This window comes from Populus trichocarpa, chromosome 1 (genome assembly GCF_000002775.5).
Source record: "Populus trichocarpa isolate Nisqually-1 chromosome 1, P.trichocarpa_v4.1, whole genome shotgun sequence".
NCBI lineage: Eukaryota > Viridiplantae > Streptophyta > Magnoliopsida > Malpighiales > Salicaceae > Populus > Populus trichocarpa.
In genome coordinates this window covers 17,732,698-17,753,133 of record NC_037285.2, presented here as the reverse complement: position 1 = coordinate 17,753,133, position 20,436 = coordinate 17,732,698, and the positions used below count along the sequence as shown (strand labels likewise).

General features: G+C 33.2%; 1 protein-coding gene across 7 annotated transcripts; it reads left to right on the top strand.

Moving 5' to 3' along the window:
• Window positions 1-604: 604 nt before the first annotated feature.
• Window positions 605-19,458, top strand: LOC7475113 (glucan endo-1,3-beta-glucosidase 14). Of its 7 annotated transcripts, none has more exons than XM_052454840.1 (7): window positions 606-1,020; window positions 5,644-5,754; window positions 6,165-6,208; window positions 14,765-16,252; window positions 17,260-17,470; window positions 18,033-19,069; window positions 19,171-19,458. In XM_052454840.1, exons 4-7 carry the CDS (start codon window positions 16,202-16,204, stop codon window positions 19,258-19,260), a joined length of 1,389 nt encoding a protein of 462 aa, XP_052310800.1. In that variant the 5' UTR covers window positions 606-1,020; window positions 5,644-5,754; window positions 6,165-6,208; window positions 14,765-16,201; the 3' UTR covers window positions 19,261-19,458. The 7 variants fall into 7 exon arrangements, 6 of the variants coding, with proteins under 6 accessions (XP_024440172.1, XP_052310800.1, XP_052310798.1 ...); XM_052454838.1 differs by having other exon boundaries at window positions 607-1,020; window positions 5,644-5,799; XM_024584404.2 differs by lacking the exon at window positions 5,644-5,754 and having other exon boundaries at window positions 605-1,020.
• The last annotated feature ends 978 nt before the right edge of the window (window positions 19,459-20,436 follow it).

Genomic DNA, 20,436 nt, shown 5'->3' with positions numbered 1-20,436 from the left:
AATACTCCAAAATTTATTAAAATAAAAAAATATATAAAAAATTAAAATAATCATGTCATATTATTATATTTTGATCTTGTCAAATTTATTTTTAATGAACAAGAAAAGAACTAAAGGAACTTATATACATTAAATTTGTTAATTTTGTTTGCAAGTCATGTTAAATGTGATTGCAAGCAATTTTACCATTAACTATTGTATTTTTGCTATTGTTAGTTTAAATATTAATTTTTAAGAAAGAAATTAATAAATTTTTTATTGATTTGTTAGTGATTCGTTACAATAGTGGATTAAAAATATATTTTACCTAAAAAAATGATATATTAGAAGTAATCAAGCAAGATTTTATTTTGATACTTTATGAAATAATTACTCTGTATAAATCCAGATATTATTTGTCGGTAATAAATTTAAATTAATCAATTTGATGAATACTTTATTTTAAAAGAAAATAAGAGCATTATTGAAAAGTAAAATCAAAAGAGATGACTTGTTATTAATTATACTTGTTAGTATGTGAAAAGTCAGATGCTATTATTATATGATTGAAGCGAAGGAAATAGTAAAGGTAAATACAAGATATTAACCTCTTGATATTTTATATTTTTGTAAATAGAAATGATTCTCGCCATTGAAATTATTTTAGAAGATATCGTCAGAAATAAGAAAAATAAAAACGAAAGTGGAGATAATAATAAATTTCAGTCAAATTCGGCTCACAAATCCATTTCTATTTCAGCCCAAAAATCATGATCTAGCTATAATTTTGAAGAGTGGTGTTTTGATTTTCCTCCAGTTCAGAAATGGCCATTTTCTCTCCTTCATCCGCATACCCTAAACCACTACCATTTCCAACCCAAAACCCCTCTCCTCTCCCTTTCTCTATCCATCCCCTACGTCTCTCACTTCCTCCTTCGCCGCCCTGCACGAGTCCCACCACTCGCCTCCGCCGTTGCAACGCCGCGTTATCTCCCCTACCGCCGCCTCAGTCCGACCCTCCTCCCGGAAAAGACCCCCAAGGTTCCGATTCTGAATCAAACTATATCATCATTATATATTGTTGTGAATTTTGAGCTTGTTGAATTATTTGCCTGCTTAAATTTAATGCTAGAATATGTGTTTTTAAAACTGAGAATAGTTCTTTTTAGCTGTGAATATGTGACTTAATGTTTGTTAAAATGATCCAAGGATTGTAGCAGCTCCAGGGGCCTGTTTGGCAACTGGGATTGATGTTTGACTAAACCCCTATCAGATCACTTATTATTTGTTACGCACCGAAAGAACTAGTGTTTCTCAAGCCCTAATATTACTGTCCTAATTTCTCAACTGAAAATTCCTGAATAAATTTTTGAATAAACAATCTTAACTCTATTCTGAAAAATAAGCTACAAAGTTATTTAAATAATGTCTAAACTGACCTAGCTAATTACAACTAAATCAAGTAAAAATCTGAAACCTAACTAGGAAAGGAATTAAAAAATAATTAGGAAAATAAAGAAAAATCCCAAATATCTTCTGGGCCTAATTTGAGCAGGTTCTTGACCATGGCCAGCCAACTCCATAGAAAACAGAGTCTGTATAACACTAGCAAAATTTCAGTTTGATCTAACGCTCACATAAAAATTATGTCTGTTTTCATTAGAAAGGTCACTTGATGCGTCAAGACTTCTTCTTGGACTTGGACTTGTCAATACGCGACTCACGTCAAGCTTCTTCACTTGAGAAAAACTCATTCTCGAGTTCACAGTAAAGAAATGAACTCTTCCATTCCAAAAAAACAGATACTTCAAATATACCAATGTGTTTAGTTTAATGATAGTTTCATCCTTTGACTTGGCATCAATCGATGACTTTCATTTGGGAAGAGATGGTTTATGGACCTCTACCAATCCATGCTCTTCTTCAACATCATCGATTGTTGCCTTGTTGATTTCTTGAGCTTCATCACTTTTTTTTTTGTTTTTGCTTTTGGAAGCTGAATTTGGTTGTCATGTTTCTTCTTAAGATCCAGAATTTGTGCTTTATGAGTTTTTAATTTCTAGGCATTAATATCTTGCAATGTTTGCCCATTAGAACTAAAAGATTTTCAACTTTAGTCTTTAGATCATATATTTGGTGGCTTTCATTAGTTGTTTCTTCATCAAGGGTTATCTGGTCACAATTCTTGGCATCCCCCTTTTCCTCCATGACCTATTGTTTAACCTGCATGGTTAACTCTCCATTCGCGACTTCATTATGATGGTTTTAATTGCATCAACTATTTTCTCATTCTGGTTTTCCATTGCCACCTAATCAGTTACTATTAGCTATGTAAGCTTTTCTTCTTTGCAAGGCATCCTTGTGGGTTTGTAATAGCTCTCCTCTACATTTTTCCTCTTTAATATTTGAGGAGGTTGAACAAAAAGCAAGTAGTAACAATTTATTTGCTTGAAGGCCTAGTATAAAATCTTTTTGTGATCATCTTGCACAAACTTCAAAGTTAATAATTTTTTCATTGTTTGCCATAATGGAATTACAAGCTTGCCAACACAAACTCCATCATCTAGAATATAGGACCACCAATCTTTGGCTTCATAAGCAAGTTTATGTATTGCAAATCCTACCTTCTAATAACTAGGAGTTTTCTTCAATAGGACAACATGCTTTTAACTTTGACAACCATCTAAAAATCTTTTATTTTAAAAAATCCCCGTCAAATAAAGGAATTTCATCGCAATTAGGAACACGTCTACAAAAAAGTTGATTGTGAGTTAAGCCTTCAATGCTTTTCCCGTCATAAACACCACTCTCCATATAGTCATGATGCCTATATTGGTTTGTAGGAATAGATTTTAGGTTTGGTTTGTCCTGAGGTAAGTCTTTAGGCACATTCCTATCCTCATAACAACCTTGTTTGCGTCTCCCTTTGGTAGTTGATCTAATCAATCAAATCTTTGCAATGGGGTTCTCCGTGCTAGCTTTCAAACTATCACAGTCAAAATGCCCCAGATGGCCACCACTCCTTCATCGTAAGGTGGGAAGATGTTGTCAACATTTTTGTCCATTGAACATGTCAACCTGCTATGATACTAATTGACACAGTGTATATTGAAAGAAAGAACTAATGTTTCTCAAGTCTTAAGGTTACAACCCTATACTGTAAACTAAAAAGTTTAGAATAAATTTCTAAATAATCAATCTTCTATTAAAAAAAAAAACAATTTAAATAGTGGCTAAACTGAATTGGCTAATCAACACCAAATCAAATTAAAATTCTAAAACCTAACTAAGAAAAGGAATCTAAAAATAATGAGTAAAATAAAGAAAAATCTCAAACATCTTTTGGATTTAATTTGGGTTGTTCCTTACCTCGGTTGCCACTAGCCAACTGGTGTCCTAAGGAATAAGGCCTGTAGAACACTCTGATAAAATTTTACCCTGATTCAAATCAAAAGTTATGTCTGTTTTCATAAAAAAAAAGTCGTTTAACGCGTCCAAACTTCTTCTTGGACTTGGACTTAGTCTTGTCAATGTGTTTCCCATGTTAATTTAACAAATGGAGTTTCCAAATGATTTTTAAGGGAGTTTCCAAATGATTTGTAAGGTTTGCGAGAATTGTTATTAGCTAGAAAGAAGGATGATTTTCGGATTTAGGGATTCATGAATGGAGAATTTGGATACGATCCTTTAATGTATTGTTTGAGAATGTTATGGTACGCTCCTAAATTTACTCTCAGATGCAGAATTTGGTTATATCATAAAGCTTTAAGAGAGTGTTGGCAAGTGATGTAGAAGCTTTTTTGAAAAATAAATATTTTTCTTAGTTATTTTTATTTAGTTTAAGAATTTTATTTTTTCCTACTTAAATGGAATAGTTTTTTTATTTTTTTATTTTTTCATTCAGTATTATTAGGGTTTTCTATTTTTTCTAAATAAAGAAATGCTATCACTTTTTAGCAAGTGAGACTTGGATGAATAAAACATTAAGTATTTTAGGAGTCTCTCCATAGTTATTGAGAGTTTTGACTTGTAACAAACTTCGTGGTCTTTGAGGGTTTTGACTTGTAACAAACTTTGTTAGTCTTTAAGGGTTTTGACCTTTAACAAAACCTGTTTATCTTTCGTTTGCGTCAGTTGGTATCAAGGCCCAACAATTTCTGATGTGTTATTGAATCACTATGGTTGGAGTTCGCAGAGGACCGCATTCATGGTAGAGAAAGAAAGTTTTCTACTAATGAGGTTTTGTTTGAAGAATGATGTATTGGAAGTTTACATGATGGAGGATGGTTTTTGACCAATGAGGTTTTGCCTCGTTGATAAGGTTGTGAAAACTTCAGGATTGGATTGGGTTGAACTGTGTGAGCTTGAATGTAGGTTGTCTCTAGGTTTAGTTGTTCCTGTAAAAACAAATGACCTTCCAATGCTTAAGTTAGCAAATATTGGAGGCGAAAATAATGTATAGGAGAAAGAGAAATAGAATGAAGATAGTTGGGAGTGTGTGATTGAATGAATTGGTATAAAGTTTTTGAAATAACTTGGATGGCCTGAATGTTTATGTTTACCTGGTGATTTAATGCATTTATAGATCTTGATCACAGTAGTTTACCTCGTGGAGAGTAGTGTAATGATGGAGAATACTTGAAAAGTTAAGTTATTGGTTGTTGTGCTTGTTTTGACATTGGTGAAAAATATTGATGCTTCCTTTGTCATTAATGGAGAGGTTGTTGCTTTGTTGTACTATTGGCGGAGAGGTTGGTGCCCCTACTCTACATAGAGAATTTGTGTCAAGGCCTAAAAATATCACGGTTAGCCTATCGAGCTCAGAGGGTGTCATGGTAAGGTGTCTGATTGTTGGGGGCTGGTCTGAACGGCTAGGGTGTATGGCCATTCCGGGTTCAGACTAGGGATATATGTTTTTTTTTTTTTTCAATTTTTGCACACCATTAACCGTCAACAATTTGAACTCAAAAATGATTTCCTTCCAATCTAGGGAAACTGATGGAAAAGCTTTTTTAAGAAAATAAATATTATTTTTAGTTATTTTTTTATTCAGTTTAAAAATTTTATTTTTCCTATTAAAGTGAATAATTTTTTTATTTTTTATTTTTCTACTCATATTGTTAAGGTTCTCTAGTTTTACTATATAAAGGGATGTAATAGCCTTTTGACAAGTGAGATTTGGATGAATAAAAAAACAATATTGGGAGTTTTTTCATGGTTTTGGTGTTCTTAGTCTATAAGAGTTTTGCTTGTAATAAACCCATGATATTTGAGGGTTTTGATCACCTCCATAGCTTTTTATAGTCATCTTGGTAGCCCATATTAGTTAGTTATGTTCAAGCATTACCATCAAGAGTAGTATTGATTAGTGCTTCCGATACACTATTTGTTAGGTTTCCATCTCATGAGACCATATGTGCCACTTGTTGTTCCCTAGAGCTTGTTCCCGAAGTTGTGTGGTGGTGATGAGTTTTTGGATGGTCAGGGCACGTTTCATCCTGCTTAATATTCTTGATATCGAGAATTTGTTGGTGATAGCTATATTACTTAATTGTTTAGGTTGGTAAATTCAACCTGTTAATCTATCTCTCTATAGAAGAAAGTAATAATTTAGTTGATTACTATTTATTTGCTCGGGCTCTTAGGAAATTTATTCCATCGCAGGTATTGCAGCAACTCTCTCTCGGTTGCAGGATCGTGTTCAGATCTTCTTAGCTGTTCTTTTTTGGATGTCTCTGTTCTTCTGGGCTTCTGTATGGGATGGAAAGAATAATGGTAGGGGTAGATTGAACAAGGGATCTCGATTTAAAAGATAATGTAGTAAGCATTTTTTTTCTTGTATATACATGTAAGAGTGTTAAGAGGAGTAGTGGTAGATCACACATTGCTATAATTCATCATTTGCCGATGTAGGTGGTTATCATTCATATCCTCGTTTCCATTTATTTTTGTTACTTGTGCCTGGAAATACAGAATAAAGCAATTTGAAATGAAATGATCATATTTTACGTTCAGAAATAAATTCAGAGGGGTTTTCTACTGTTGTGAGAGCTGTTTCTGTGATACAGAAGAGCGTACAATACAGAGGAGCTATCTGTTATTATTGTGCTTTGAGTAGGTTTTGAACTCTTCCTGCTAAAGCTTGCGTTTGCCAGAATAATTCTCACTTTTCATGAAACTTGCAGGATCACTTGTACATTTGGGATGTTCATGGGATACATATGCTCAGGTAGATATGGCCTAAACTTATTTCTAATTATGATTTGCAAACATTTTGAATAGGAGATAACAGTATGACTGTGTTCTCAATCTATCACTGTAAACTGTAGGGGGGGGCTTGAATGCTGATTGCATTCATCATCCTTTCTCCATTATTTCCTCTTCTAGAGAGATGTTAGATTTTGCCAATGATTTGTTTGTTGGAATTGCAGCAGTAAGAGCTCCCTTCGACTCGAAGTTGTAGTTAAGGTTTTTCTTCATGCAAATATAATTAAGAGCCAACTGAGATGCTGGCCTCTTTTAGTCAATTCCGTAGGATCCCGAACTAGATAAGAAATTGATACAAACAAAACTGGTATAGCTCCAGAATACTTGGGAGTGTTTTGTAAAAGGTTGTGACTAGTTATCTATCCCGCTTTCAACGCAAAAAAGAATGTGTAGGTTCTTTTAACATGCTTGTTGACACAGAAAAAATACAGATCGAAAAGGTAATATATGCATTTAACACGTGTCAATAAATACAATTTATTATTATTATTTTTTTAATGATAACCGAAAATTAAACTGAAAAATTAAGAAATAGACATCAAGATTAGGGTTGGAGACCTGGTTGTGCTTATTAATTGTCTCTTATAATCAAATTTTTATTTAATCAAACTATAATAAAAATAGACATTCATAAGAAAATGATTGAATAAAATCTAGTGAAAAAAATATTATGTAAAGTTGTACAAAAAAAAAAACCTACTAATTTTAGAAAAAAAAAAATGTTATCATCTTATGTGAAAATCAAGTAAAAATTAAATGTTATTTAACCAAAGACTAAATTGAAAAATTGAGAAATAGATTTGAATCTGGATATTTAATCTCGAAATACAGACAATAAATTCAGTTGTACTTAATAACTTTGTTTCTAGAAAATAATTTTTTATTTAATAAAATGATATTAAAAAAGGCTTGCATAAAAAAGCGATTGAATTGAATAAAATAAAAAAGAATTTAAGTTGGGTTGCATAGAAAGAATTTTTGCTAATATAAAATATTGCAATCTTATTCATAAACTAAGTAAAATTTAAATAATATTATATTAAAAAACATCATAAAATTTGTTTAATTAATTTATTTTGAATAATCTCATTTAAAATCAAATAACTGCTAGGTCGTGTCATATCCAATCCTAAAAATTTTTTTAGGTGTATTGTATTGTCTGGATGGCATGTGAAAGTTAAGTGTAGTGGGCGCAAAATATAACTCCATATCCAATCCACAAATATATTAAAAAAAATATATGAAATGAAAATACTTAAACAAACAAATGAAATATTAAATCAGGGGAAAACACAAGAAAAAAAAAACAAGTGGATAATTTTTAAACAAGAAAACAAAGTCTAAAACCTATTAAATTTTTCTAATGGAGTTGTCATTCTATCACGAAAGACATCGGAAAACTAGATTTATTTTAAGATTTATAAGGTAAAATTTAAAAATAGAAGTCATCACCTAATTTTATGGTAACTAAAAATTCTAATTGGCCTTCATAATTATAGATAAATAGTTGATTATGCTAAATAGAAGATTTCAATCACCTTAAAATAGCATACCTAATGTAAGTTGTATTGTTGCTTACTTTTAATGATAAAGATATTTGTTGTGCTCTTGCTAAAAATTTGCCTAAACTAGTACATGTATTTTTATCAAAGTTAAAAACTATTAAACTTAAGACAATGATCTAAAATTTAGACCTAACAATAAGGCTCACTTCTCACATTCAAAATAGAGGTTCTGGCCCTACAATGATTGTACTTGATAAATTAAGCTTTACACTTATTTTTCTTACTTGAATCCAAAATAGACCAAAACCTCAATCATACTCAATAAACCTTGGTATGGTCATATTTACCTGGCCTGAGTTCACTTACAATCTCACACACACACACACACACACGTGTAATAAGCCAAATGCCAAAAAAATTACATGGTATATTTTTTTTTTAAAATATTGTCACCTTGAAGGCAACTTGTTTGTAGAATAACAGCTTATTGTATAATGGAAAAGCGAATTAAAAAGGTTTTTGATTTACATGATATATTACTTTTAAAAAGTATTGTCACCTTAAAGGCAACTTCGCTAGTAGGATATCGGTTTATTATATGAAGGTAAAACGAATCAAAAAGGTATTTATTTTCCAAAATAAATCTTACCAAAAATATCAAATAAAAAGACCCAAGACAATCCTAGTCATTTTGAAAATTCATAAAAAAATCATATAGAAAACAAATAAAGAAAAAATAGAGCCTAATCGTTAATACTGAATGATAAAATTGAAAAGGTATCAACTTTTAAAAAAAAACCCAAGCAAACTCGAGTGAACATTTCAGACATGGGCTAAGGTCTTAAACTTACAACCCATTAAACCTTAGAAACGAGTTGAATCAAGAAGTTAAATTCTCAAACACTTTAATGTTGATTAGCCAAAGTAAATCTAACAAATAACAACAAATAAAAAGGCCCGAGAAAACTCAGGTCATTTTCAAAATTAGTGAAAAGTCATACAAAAAATAAATAAATAAAAATAATAGAGTCGAGTCTCCAATTGAATAAACATTGAATGATGAAACTTGAAAAATATAAATTTAAAGAAAGGGAAAAAAAATAAGAAAACTTAGACGAACCTTTTAAACCTGAGTTAATATCTAAAACCTGAAGCTCGTGAAATCATAAACCCAGGATCAGTCAAAAAACTCAATTCCCAACCAATCTAATGTTGAATAATGAAATAAAAAAAAATATTATTTTTTAAAATCCCGCAAAGCAACAAAATATTAATAAAAAGAATAAGGATAAAATTTTATACGAAAACAAAACTTAAGAAGGATGAAATTATATATGAAAAATAAAATTAAAAAATTATCTCAAATAAAAAAACTAGAAATAAAAGAATGTGAACTAAATTTGAAAGATTAAAAAATTAAAGGTGGATGAGATTGAAAAACAATTCTAATTCTATAAATGGTTTTAAAAAACTATTTTAAATATTGAAGTGTGAAATCTTGAAAAAAAATATAAATTTAAAGAATTAACAAAAAAAAACCCAACAAAGAATAACAAATAAAAAGATCCGAGATAACCGGAGTCATTTTAAGACAATCAAACAATTCTACAAAAAGAAAATAAATAAAAAGAACAAAACTCAATCTCTAATTGAATAAATGTTGAATGATGAAAACAAAAAAATAAATTAGCATAAACAAATGAAAGTAAAAAACCAAGTAAACCGGACACAAACCTCCTGAGCCTGATTTAATATCGAAAACTCACAATCCGTGAAATGTTAGCCCTGAGCTCAATTAAGAAACTTAATTCTAAATCAATTTAATATTGAAGGATAAAATCGTAAAAAAATATCAATTTTAAAAACTTGTCAAAGTAAAAAAAAAAAACACAACAATTAAAGAAATGAAAATTAAATTTGATAGGAAAAAAACCCAATAAGGATGAAATTATATATATAAAAAAATTTAAAAAATGAACCAAAATAAAATAAATAGAAATAAAAAGAATGAAGATCAAATTAAAAAAAAAATAAAAAAGGGATGAGATTGAAAAAATATTCTAATTTTATAGATTATTTAAAATTAAAAAATAATAATTAAAAGGACATGGATCAAATGTTAAGGAAAAAAAATTAAACAAGCTGGCATGGAACTTAAGTTGGAGAGTGAGAAGGAAAAAAAAATGGTATTCTCACTAAATTAACTTAATATTAAAAAAAAAAAAAACCATGGTAAACAAAATCAAGAATCGGTTGGAAGATAGTTTTATTAATTTTGAACATAAAAGCAGTTAATTAATTCAACTTTAATAAAAAAAAAGAAAAGATATAAAAGCCATTGGGCTTAAGATATCTTTATTTTTTGTTTCCAGTATTTAAGTAATTTAACTATTCTAAAAAAATAAAAAAACTAATCTATCTCCAAAGAATTTGAAAATAATATTGAATCTTGGTAAAAAAATTATCTCACTTTCAAATCTTAGTTCAATAGTTTTTTAGGTTAGGAGCAAAGTCGTCTAAATACTATTTCAATAAATAATATTCCGAGTCTAGAGGTATAGTAATATCTCTTTCTTCTATGCGCTCTCTCTCTCTCTTTTTTTTAATAAATATTAATAAAATAATTTTTTATGTTTTATGGTTTATTTTAATTTTTTATAATGTTTTAATATCCTATGTCTCTAACTTTTTTTTTTTAACTTTTTCTTTTTTCTTCATTTTTCAAATTTTGATGAGTTTCTTAAAACAAAAAATTGATTTTTTGTATTGAAAATTATATTTTCTATTGGTATTCTAAAGGATATTCTTGTTCAAAAACTGATAGAAGAGCTTATGATGGAAAATATAAATAAGAATGATTTGTTTTTTCTTTTTTTAAAAAAGAAAAAAGGCGGATGAGAGAATATTCCTAATCTTCCTCCTTTGCCATCTTGGTATCCGAATATACTAGAAGGTTTTGTGCACGTGTCTACATAAGGTCACACAAGAAGTTATCAAAACAAAAGGAAACAATGGTCATTTCGAGGCAAATCGGGTATAACAGACACATGCCACCTCTTCCCATTAGATGCATTATCTAACACCTCAGCACATTATCACTCTTGATGGGTTCTTACGCAGCAGGGTGTCATAAGCTACGTGTTCTTGAAACAAGAGTTTTTTTTTTTTTTTTTATAATCTGGGATGTTCGGGCCAGCTTACATGCACCACGACTAATCTCTGGATTCACTGAACACTCTGCAAGTCTAGTAGACAGGCAAAATACCATAAAAATGACAGATATACTCGCTGAGGTTTGAACCCAGAATATAGAGGTAGAAAATTCTGCCAAGATCACTGGCCACAAGCCTCGATGCAACAAGAGTCTTTCTTCACTTCCTTGCATGGAGCATGTGCTCCTATGATTACTTGCCTCTAGCCTCGCTTTGATTATTATGCTTGCTTTCCAGAACAACAGAAATATGGCAAATGCAGATGAACAGAGTTTCAAGATTTGAGGAGGCAAAGGAAGAATGAGAGAGAATATTTTTAGGGTTAGGTTAAGTATTTAATATTTATACCCTTTTTGTTTGAGATATTAAGTATTTTTTTTCTGGACCAAATTGAGCTGATTTTATAGTTTTTAAATAAGTTTAGTTAGTTTTTCCTCTCAATTTAATATTTATAATTAATTATTTTTTAATTTACTCTATTTTATGGGTTAATTGGTTTTTTTAAACACTCTTAATAAATTGTTATTACCAAGGTACAAAAGAAATAATTACGTTAGCAAAGTGTTAATACTTACGTTTTCAGTAACAAAAGGTGAAGTGTACGGGAAGGATGTAATAAAGTTGAAAAGTCACATGAGAAACCAAAGCAGCGGCAAACGTATCTAAAGAGGGTAGGACAGGCAGACACTCGAGGAGAGAAAAGAGTAGTTTTTTTTTTTTTTTTTTTTTTTTTTTTTTTTTTTTTTTTCTGGACGTAATTATGGTACTTAGGAGATTGTTCTTGAATTTTACTATATTTTTAGTTTATAGAGGTTGTAGTGTTTTAATTAGGGTTAATATTCCTTTTTTTTTTTTTTTTTTTCCTTTTCTTGGTTGAAAAGTCTTACCATTTTTCTATGTGATGTTTCTGCTAATTTTGGCTTTGGTTCGTAAATAATTTCCCACATTTTATTTTAAACTATGAAGAAAGAATGAAGGGTAAGATTTCATTTTGGTGGTTTTTCTCCCATCATTTTGATGTTTTTTTTCCCTTCCCTGAAATGCAATTTTCCTGGAAACATTTGAAGTTAGAATTGCTGTTTGTTGCGCTACATGACAGACAGCTTACTTTTGCTTCAGACGCCAGAATTAAATTGTTGTGGTTTAGGCTATGTTTGTTGTTTGGGAGTTTTTAATAGATTTAATCAGGTTCTAACTTTTGGGGTCCCAAATTTTCAGTTTAATCTAAAGTTAGCTGCTGGGGTTCTTCCCCTGTACTTGATTAAGCCTTCAATTCCGATTCTAATTTTTTTCTTCTGTTTTCGCAAAAAACGAGTTAGTGATTTTGACTTGTAAGATGTTTGAAAACTTTTGAAGAAGTTAAAAAATATGCTTTCAGTGAAGTATATCCATGAGGTTTTATCTTGGGGCATGCTTGGGAACTTGCGTTATGTTTTGATGCCTGATATATTTTTTTACTTCCATTTTTGTTAGATCAATGATCACATTCTATCAAAACTCACCATCCTTTGTTTATCTTGGGAATTTTTATGCTTGATCTTGATGTATTATTAGATGAGTCTGGAGGACCCGACCTTGCAATTTGGTTTGCACTTTCTGATTCTTCATTTTTATATGAAAATTGTGCTATTTTTAATCTATTGATTCTTCTAAGGGGCGTATTTGAAATACTGGTGGGGTTTAAGGCTGGAACATGGTGTCAGATGCTTGCTCGTTTTGTTTATTTGGGTTCAAGAATTTTAGAGTTTTGTATGATTTTATAGTTCCTTATCATGATGCTTTGGACTTGCGTCTCTTAGGAATCATTTTCTGATGGCAAGGGCTGATTTTCTTCCTTTTGATTTTGTTGCTAACTTTGAAGAAATTTGTGTCAAAACTGGTATTTGTAACCTACAAAAGAACATCCAATGAGGATATTGACACCTCCTCACATTCATAGTATGGTGGATGGTAAAAGGGAAAATCAAGGATTTTTAGGGATTGTTGATTGAGAGAGGATGTGATCTCCTATGATAATGTAGTTTGCTGTAGACTACAGCTGCGGATTGGATCCATTGAACCCAGTGAAGCAGTTAGTTCATTCTCTGTTGTGTTGAATCTGCAGTCCCACTTAAATATTATTAACCAATGTTTGTCAACAGTGCGTTAAACAAGTCTAAATGGTCCATTTCTTAGTCTGGTTTGAATTTATTACCAAATAAACTCAAAAGCATCGCGGCCATAAAAAAACCAGACAATTGTTCTACTCAACTGTTCATCAGATGTGTTAAATAGAGAAGTGTCATTTTGTATCTAATGGGAGTATACCACTCTTAAATAGGACTTCTTACTGTGAACTCCTCGTGGTTAGTATCATTCAATACTTTCATTGATTTACTGCAGTAAGACTATTTCATATTTTTCTACTTGCAGTTATACTGTATGTGATTTTTACATGTTTTAATCTATTTAAAACTACAACTGTGTCTTAGGTAGGATAATACTTCTCATGCTAATATTGGATTATGCCATATCTTCTGTGTCAATGTTTCAAAGCTTTGACCTTTGATTTTGTTCTTTGAGGTTTCAAGTATAGCTTGAAGCATGCCGCTAATTATTACTATTATTTTTATTACTGAACCTTTTCTTCTAAATGATACGACCTTTTTGTTGTTCAGCAACTCCTCTCTAGCCCTCTTTGCCCCTTTAATATAATTCTCTGGGACAATATGTGGATTCTCCCATTCAGCTGTCTCATTGATAGCATGGAGAGATACTGCAACCTTTAGGATTCATGCCTCCTTTCTCGTACTGACTGAAATTTGTACTATCCCCCCCCCTGCTGTTTGGTTTGGGTTTCAGGGGTAGTTCTTTTATAGCCAAGTCAACCAGCATCGAGTGCTTCTACTGAATTGTTGTGTTTTGTTTTTTGGTTGACTGGCATATTGCATTGCTACCTTCGCTGAATTGTTTTGTGTGGTGTTTTTTATTTGAGGGCCACGTTTGCATTTTCCAGAGGCAAAATTAATCATTTATCAAATTATTTTGGATGGATGGTCATTTTTTAAACTACTACTTTTCTATATTCTTTCCATCCTTGTTTTGTACTATGCATAAAATATCTTTTATTTGGAAGATATATCAAGGTTTGTGTTGGCTTGAGGAGCCAATGATGAAGTGCTTATAGAGATTTGTGTTTATGTAATAAAAAAATGCAATAATTTATGGTTGAGATACCAAAATCAGATAAAAAAAAGAAGGTAAAACAAGGGAATTAGTTTGAGGACAACCTCACTTAGTGGAGTGGTAAACGAGTTTTGTGTTTCTGTAGGTTTATTGCGTATCATTATTATTGTGATTCTATGTGGGCATAATAGATGTCCTAGTTCTTTTTGGCGCTCACATGTAATACAGTTTGTCCTGTATTCTTTAGCTGATAATGCTTTGCTAATTTAGTTCATGTGGGGTAGGAGAGATGAACATCTGTTGAGAGAGGAAGAAGAGAGCAATAGAGTTGAAAAGGTGGAATTTCAATAACATTAGAAGCCAGTAAAAAACATCACATTATGTGCTCATGTAGAGGCACCAATGCCTGGAGTCTCTAACATCAATCCATTCATTTCTTTCTAATTTGAAAATAACTAAAGTCCTGCCATCACTTTAGTTGGGTAGGGGAACTGCATTATTAGAAGCGAGATGCAATGTGTTAGGGAAATAGTGAAGAGCTGGATTTAGTGCATAAACTGGAGATTATTTGTTTGTAATGATTGAGAATTATCATCCGTAATGAATATGCTTAAGACTTTATGTTTTGTATGGTAGGTTGCATCATGAAAGGTGAAATGGGGGAGTCATTGTCTATTTCACATGAAAATCCAGATGTCTCTCTACTAAAAGTACCGGAGAAGATTTGTTAGATTGTGCATACTGGTCAAATTAGAATTAGGATTGTTCCGGAAACATTAAGAGAAGCATGACCACACAGTCAAGTGAAAGGTGATGAAAGAACAGGGGCAGTTGAGATTCCTTGAGAAAACTTCTTGTTGGAGTATTTGTTCCACGACTGCAAAAGATGATAAGAGTGACTTGCGATAATTTGCTGATGGTTATGAAGTAGGAAGATTATCTGTTCTGACTGGACTCCAGGCAGAGAACGGTTATGCAGTCATGCTATTATGCCTTTACTGATGATTTATATGTGTTTATTTGAGACAGCTGAGAATACAATATGACATTAGCAAATGCCACTATCTTCTTATTTAACCTTTGTCTATTTATTTTGTTACTAGCTGAGTCATTTGATTCTGCTGAATCATATCAATTAAATATCGAGCCAATGTCATGGAGCACAGACAGGTATTAAATATTTTGTTTACAGTTCCTTGTTGTATAACTTACTGTCTTGGTTCCTTGCAGTATTTTTTCAAGAGTGTAGCCACACCAAAGAAGAATGAAATCGTGTTCATTGCTCCAACTGGGGAAGAAATTAATAACAGGAAGCAATTGCAGCAGTACCTGAAATCACACCGTGGCAATCCCTGCAGCATCTGAGTTTGATTGGGGCACTGGTGAGACCCCAAGAAGATCTGCAAGAATCAGCGAGAAGGCCAAGGCAACTCCTCCTGAAAAGGAGCCCCCAAGGAAGTGAAACCGAAAATCATCTGGTTCAAAGAAAGATGAAACGGAATATGTTACTGAGGGTGAGGATGAAGTTCAAATGCAAGATGCAGAGGGAACTGAAACGGAAAATGCAAAGGAAGAAAAAAGAAATGATGGCACCGAAGAAAATCAGGATGAGAATGGAGATACGGATCAAGAAGAAGCTGATCGGATGAAGTCAGCAGATGCCAATATGGAGGAACTGCAACAGAGGAAGTCAACAAGGACATAAAGTCCCAAGAGGATGCCTAGGAAACCAAGAATGGTGATGAAGGAAAAGCTAGGGAAGCCCAGCACACACTGGAAGTTAAAGAGAAAGAACATGGAGGGGCAGCATTGAAGTACAAAGCTGCTGAAGAAGCTGGTTCCAGTGAAGTATCTGAAAATAGAAACAATAAGGTTGAAGACGTGGCTGGAAAGATGCCACAAACTGACTCAAAGAAAGAGAATGCCCCGGGTCGCAAGGGCATCCCAGATAATGTAGCGATGAATGTAGATGGTGGAGCACAGGAGAATACACATGGAACTGTCTCTGCATCTGAGGGAGAGATCAAAGAGAAACTGGGTTTGTAGGAGGGCGATGCAAAGTGTAGCATTCCCATGGATGGGAAAGACAAGCCAGTGGATGGGGAGATCATGGAAAATGGAAAGGTAAACCCAATGGGGCCAGCTGATGCCCCTCAGCCGTAGCTCTTATGTAACATCTGCTTCTCTTCTAATTCAGGCGACTCGGATGTTTTGGGTGACTGTAGCTTTAATATCATTGCTAGTTTGATAATATGTTGATGTTAGATTTAAATGGATGGGATATCGCCCTACCTGTAGTCTTGACCCCACTAGAGTAGGCTGTAATTGATGCAGCTTTTGTTCGTTGCATACATTGTGCAGGACTCGAGATTGCAAGGCTTTAATTAACTTGTATGTTTAGTGACTAGACTAAAATATTATATATGTTTGCACTGTTGTTTATTTTGTTGTCTGGAATGGCATGGTTTCAGATCCGCCTTGTTTAGAGCAGTGCCTGAGAGACTAGTTCAACTATGCAAGTGCTAAATGACAGACTACAATGTCTGCATATTGCTTAACCTTTCTTTCATTTCCTCTTTAGAAGAGTGGCGACTGGTCAGTACCATGGCTGTGCTTGTTGCAAGTATGTGTTACTTTTAGATTTATGGTTACCCTTGTTGAAATTATTCTCCCTACGTTTCCACAGAAGTTTGATCCTAGACACCTGACAGGAATAGCTGAAAGATCCCTCGAAAGATCTGTCAATGGATCCCCCGAAGGGGTCCAGTCACCGACCCAAAACATTCCACACCAGTCTCAAGCTTCCAAGTTTTGACTATCTATGAGCAACGATTTCCATCAAAACAAAATGTTTACCTGCCTTCTCTTCCACCTCCCCTCTCTAAAATAACTCGAAAAAAATCGGACTCAAGAAAAGTATATATAGAAAGGGGGTTTATGTTTTGTTCTTTCTTGAGAAAGAGAATAATAGTTCTGAAACTTCATCCATAACAACCCAAGAAAAGGTATTCTTTGAAGAGTAAAGCTAAGAATCAATACCAATCCTCTCAGAATTCTCTTTCATCTTTGGACAAAGGTTAAGAATCTTCTTTACAAATTCTTTAATCTCAAGGTTAAGAATCTTTTTATAGGGTCTTATGGCATGCTTCAAGAACAAGAATTGCATTGTCATCCAAAGGGTTTATCTTTTTGACACTTTTGAGCTACAAAAAGGTTGGGCCATACCCACTTCTTTTCTACAAATGGAGTGCACTTTCCTTGATCATCTTTCCACCAGAATTATGGGTTTCTATTCTTTCTTTCTATGGCTCCTCCTCCTCTTCTCTGTCATTTCTTCCAATGGTACGTAGTACTCTTTACCTTTCCTCCTTGAGCTTGAGTTTGTTAGTGAATGATATAAATTATTACATTATTCTCTAACAGAGTTGATTTAGATTTCATGATATTTAGATTTCAGAATTTCTGTCTCCTTAAACAATAAACAACGTTAAGGTTTTTCTATATGTTTTTTTATTCTGGAAAAATAAGATTACACTTCTGGGATGTACTTAAAAAAACTTTCTAACTGTTAGGAATGCTAGCTGCTCTCTTCTCTTTGGAATGTGAGTGGTTGCATTGTAGAATAATGGAAAAACAACCAATAATTTTGCCCCAATTTTCAATGACACTAGTCGAACCCCTGCCTTGTATAGGGTGATCCAATTTTAATTTTCCAGTCATTTATAAATAAATAAATTTTTTAATTTGTTATATCAATATTTTTGTAAAATGTTTTGTTCTAGTTACTATATTATTTTTTTCATTTTACAAAAAAAATAAAGTTCGAATTATAGTGATATTTTATCTGCTTATAATGGTTGAGCTGTGTAATGCATGGTGCTTTTTTATATGCTGTGTTCTGCAGTTTTCACAGTGTACGCATTCAAGGGAACATACGGAGTAAACTATGGTAGGATAGCAGATAATTTACCTTCACCACGCAGCGTGGTGACGCTTCTGAAAGCAGCCAAGATTAAAAATACCAGAATCTACGACGCTGACCATGAAGTCCTCAAGGCCTTCAAAGGCTCTGGCATTGGAATAATAGTTGGACTTGGCAATGGGTATTTAAAAGAAATAGCTGTAGGAGAGGATCGCGCCATGAATTGGATAAAGGAAAATGTGCAGCCATTCCTTCCTGGAACAAATATTGCTGGAATAGCAGTGGGAAACGAGATCTTGGGGGGCGATGACCATGAATTATGGGAGGTTTTACTGCCTGCGGTTAAAAATGTTTATGATGCGCTTCGAAGGCTGGATTTGACGAAGGTTGTCGAGGTTTCAAGCCCACATTCAGAGGCCGTCTTCACCAATTCCTTCCCACCATCGTCGTGCGTTTTCAGGGAAGATGTTTCTATATACATGAAACCACTGTTGCAGTTCTTCTCACAGATTGGCTCTCCTTTTTACATAAATGCCTACCCTTTTCTAGCCTACAAGAGTGATCCTGAGCATATTGACATAAACTATGCTCTTTTCAAATCAAATAAGGGAATTCTTGATGCAAAGACTAATCTGCATTATGATAACATGTTTGAGGCTCAGGTTGATGCAGCTTACGCTGCATTAGACAAGGCTGGGTTTCCCAAGATGGAAGTCATCGTTTCTGAAACAGGTTGGGCTTCTCGCGGGGATGACAATGAAGCAGGTGCCAGTTTAGAAAATGCCAGGACTTACAATCGTAATCTGCGTAAACGGCTAGCTAAAAAGAAGGGAACACCATACAGACCAAAGTTTGTGGCAAAAGCGTATATTTTTGCACTGTTCAACGAAAATTTGAAGCCCGGGCCTACTTCTGAGAGGAACTTTGGATTGTTTAAACCTGATGGAAGCATTTCTTATGATATCGGATTCACCGGGCTTAAGGAATCCTCTGGAGTTTCATCTTTTATTCATTTCAAGGTATGAGATCCCCCGTCACCTTTTGCATTTTAGTTTCTTGATTTGCTGCATAAGTTGCCGTTTTAGACACTTACGATGAAGAATTTCTTTTCATCTGACAGGTTATTGGAGCATATGGTTGGTTGGGGTCATCCTGTGCATTGCTTCTTACAACTTGTATCACACTTGTGCTCCTAATCTCAGCTTCTTGAAAAGGCCAACGGTCTAGAATTTGCTGATGCACGTAGTTGTAACATACTCGATTCATTTTCTATTGTTCTGACAGTAATTCTTGAATCAATTGAAAACGGAGAATCTCATGAGACATGTATAAATATCTTCAGTAATGTATCATAAATGAATGAATTCTTGAATAAGGAAAAAAGGGCTCTGATGTCGTTTCACCATAATTTAGTCCTTCTGGTTTCAAAACCCTAGGTTTCTTACAATTGATACGTACGTGGTTATTCTCTTTGCTACATATCCAAGCTACCCTGAGGTATCTTTCAACAGCCATAATAGTTAAGAAGAAAAACAACTCAACTGGCTGACATGAATGAAGTTATGAACGGAAATAAAAACAGAGGGATGTGGTTTTGTGCTCTCTAAACAAGAGGGACTGACTGATTATCTTGTTAAGAACACGGCGACTAAATAAAACAATTTACTCTCTATTCCTTGTTTAGATGATCAAACCTGGTAGATATCCATCTTAACTTGCTAATGTGACATTGAAGATCAAATTCTCATGAGAAAATCATTTACAAAGCCATCCCTTTGAATGCACGGTTCAATTTCCTCTGCCAGCATTTGGGTCAAAGATCCCAACTGCTGCTAACAGATTTATTCTTTGATTCTTTATCAGCGGAGTTTTACTTTTGACACTCAACTATTGCTCTTAACTCATCCATAAGTCAAAACCCAGCAAAAAGAAAAAGTTCTCACTGGAGGGGAGGGGTTTGTTTGCCATTAAAATGAGCAAGGGAAGAAAATGAGGAAAACGAAAAATCCCTCTTCGTTTCCTTAGACGGAGGAGTGGAAATGACAGTAAGGAAAGTGGACTGAAATTCCCATTTTCTTTAATCTTGATTTCCATATGTTTAGACACCCAAGGTGTTATCCTTGAAGCTATGATATTATTCTGCTCAAAATATAAAATGGAGTTGTTGCTATTGGAAAATTCTTAAAAAAGAATTCTGAATGTTTTTGTAAGTGAGCTTGAAATGAGAATCCAGAAAAAACCCACAACTCTTAAAGCCCAATTAAAACAAAAGAATCCAAACCTAAAACTCAAACCATTAAAGCCCAGGAGCTTTCGGGTGTGTTTGTTTTGCACTTGCTTTTGCGTTTGCGGTGCAAAAAACACAATAAGATATTTAGTAACTATA

What these genes read in the sequence shown, in the direction of transcription:
- LOC7475113 (XM_024584404.2), top strand. Translation starts at nt 16,202, where the DNA reads ATGGATGGGAAAGACAAGCCAGTGGATGGGGAGATCATGGAAAATGGA. An exon ending in AGATCATGGAAAATGGAAAG is followed by an intron (nt 16,253 to 17,259) that starts GTAAACCCAATG and finishes ATCTTTTTATAG; the next exon opens with GGTCTTATGGCATGCTTCAA. An exon ending in CATCTTTTATTCATTTCAAG is followed by an intron (nt 19,070 to 19,170) that starts GTATGAGATCCC and finishes TTCATCTGACAG; the next exon opens with GTTATTGGAGCATATGGTTG.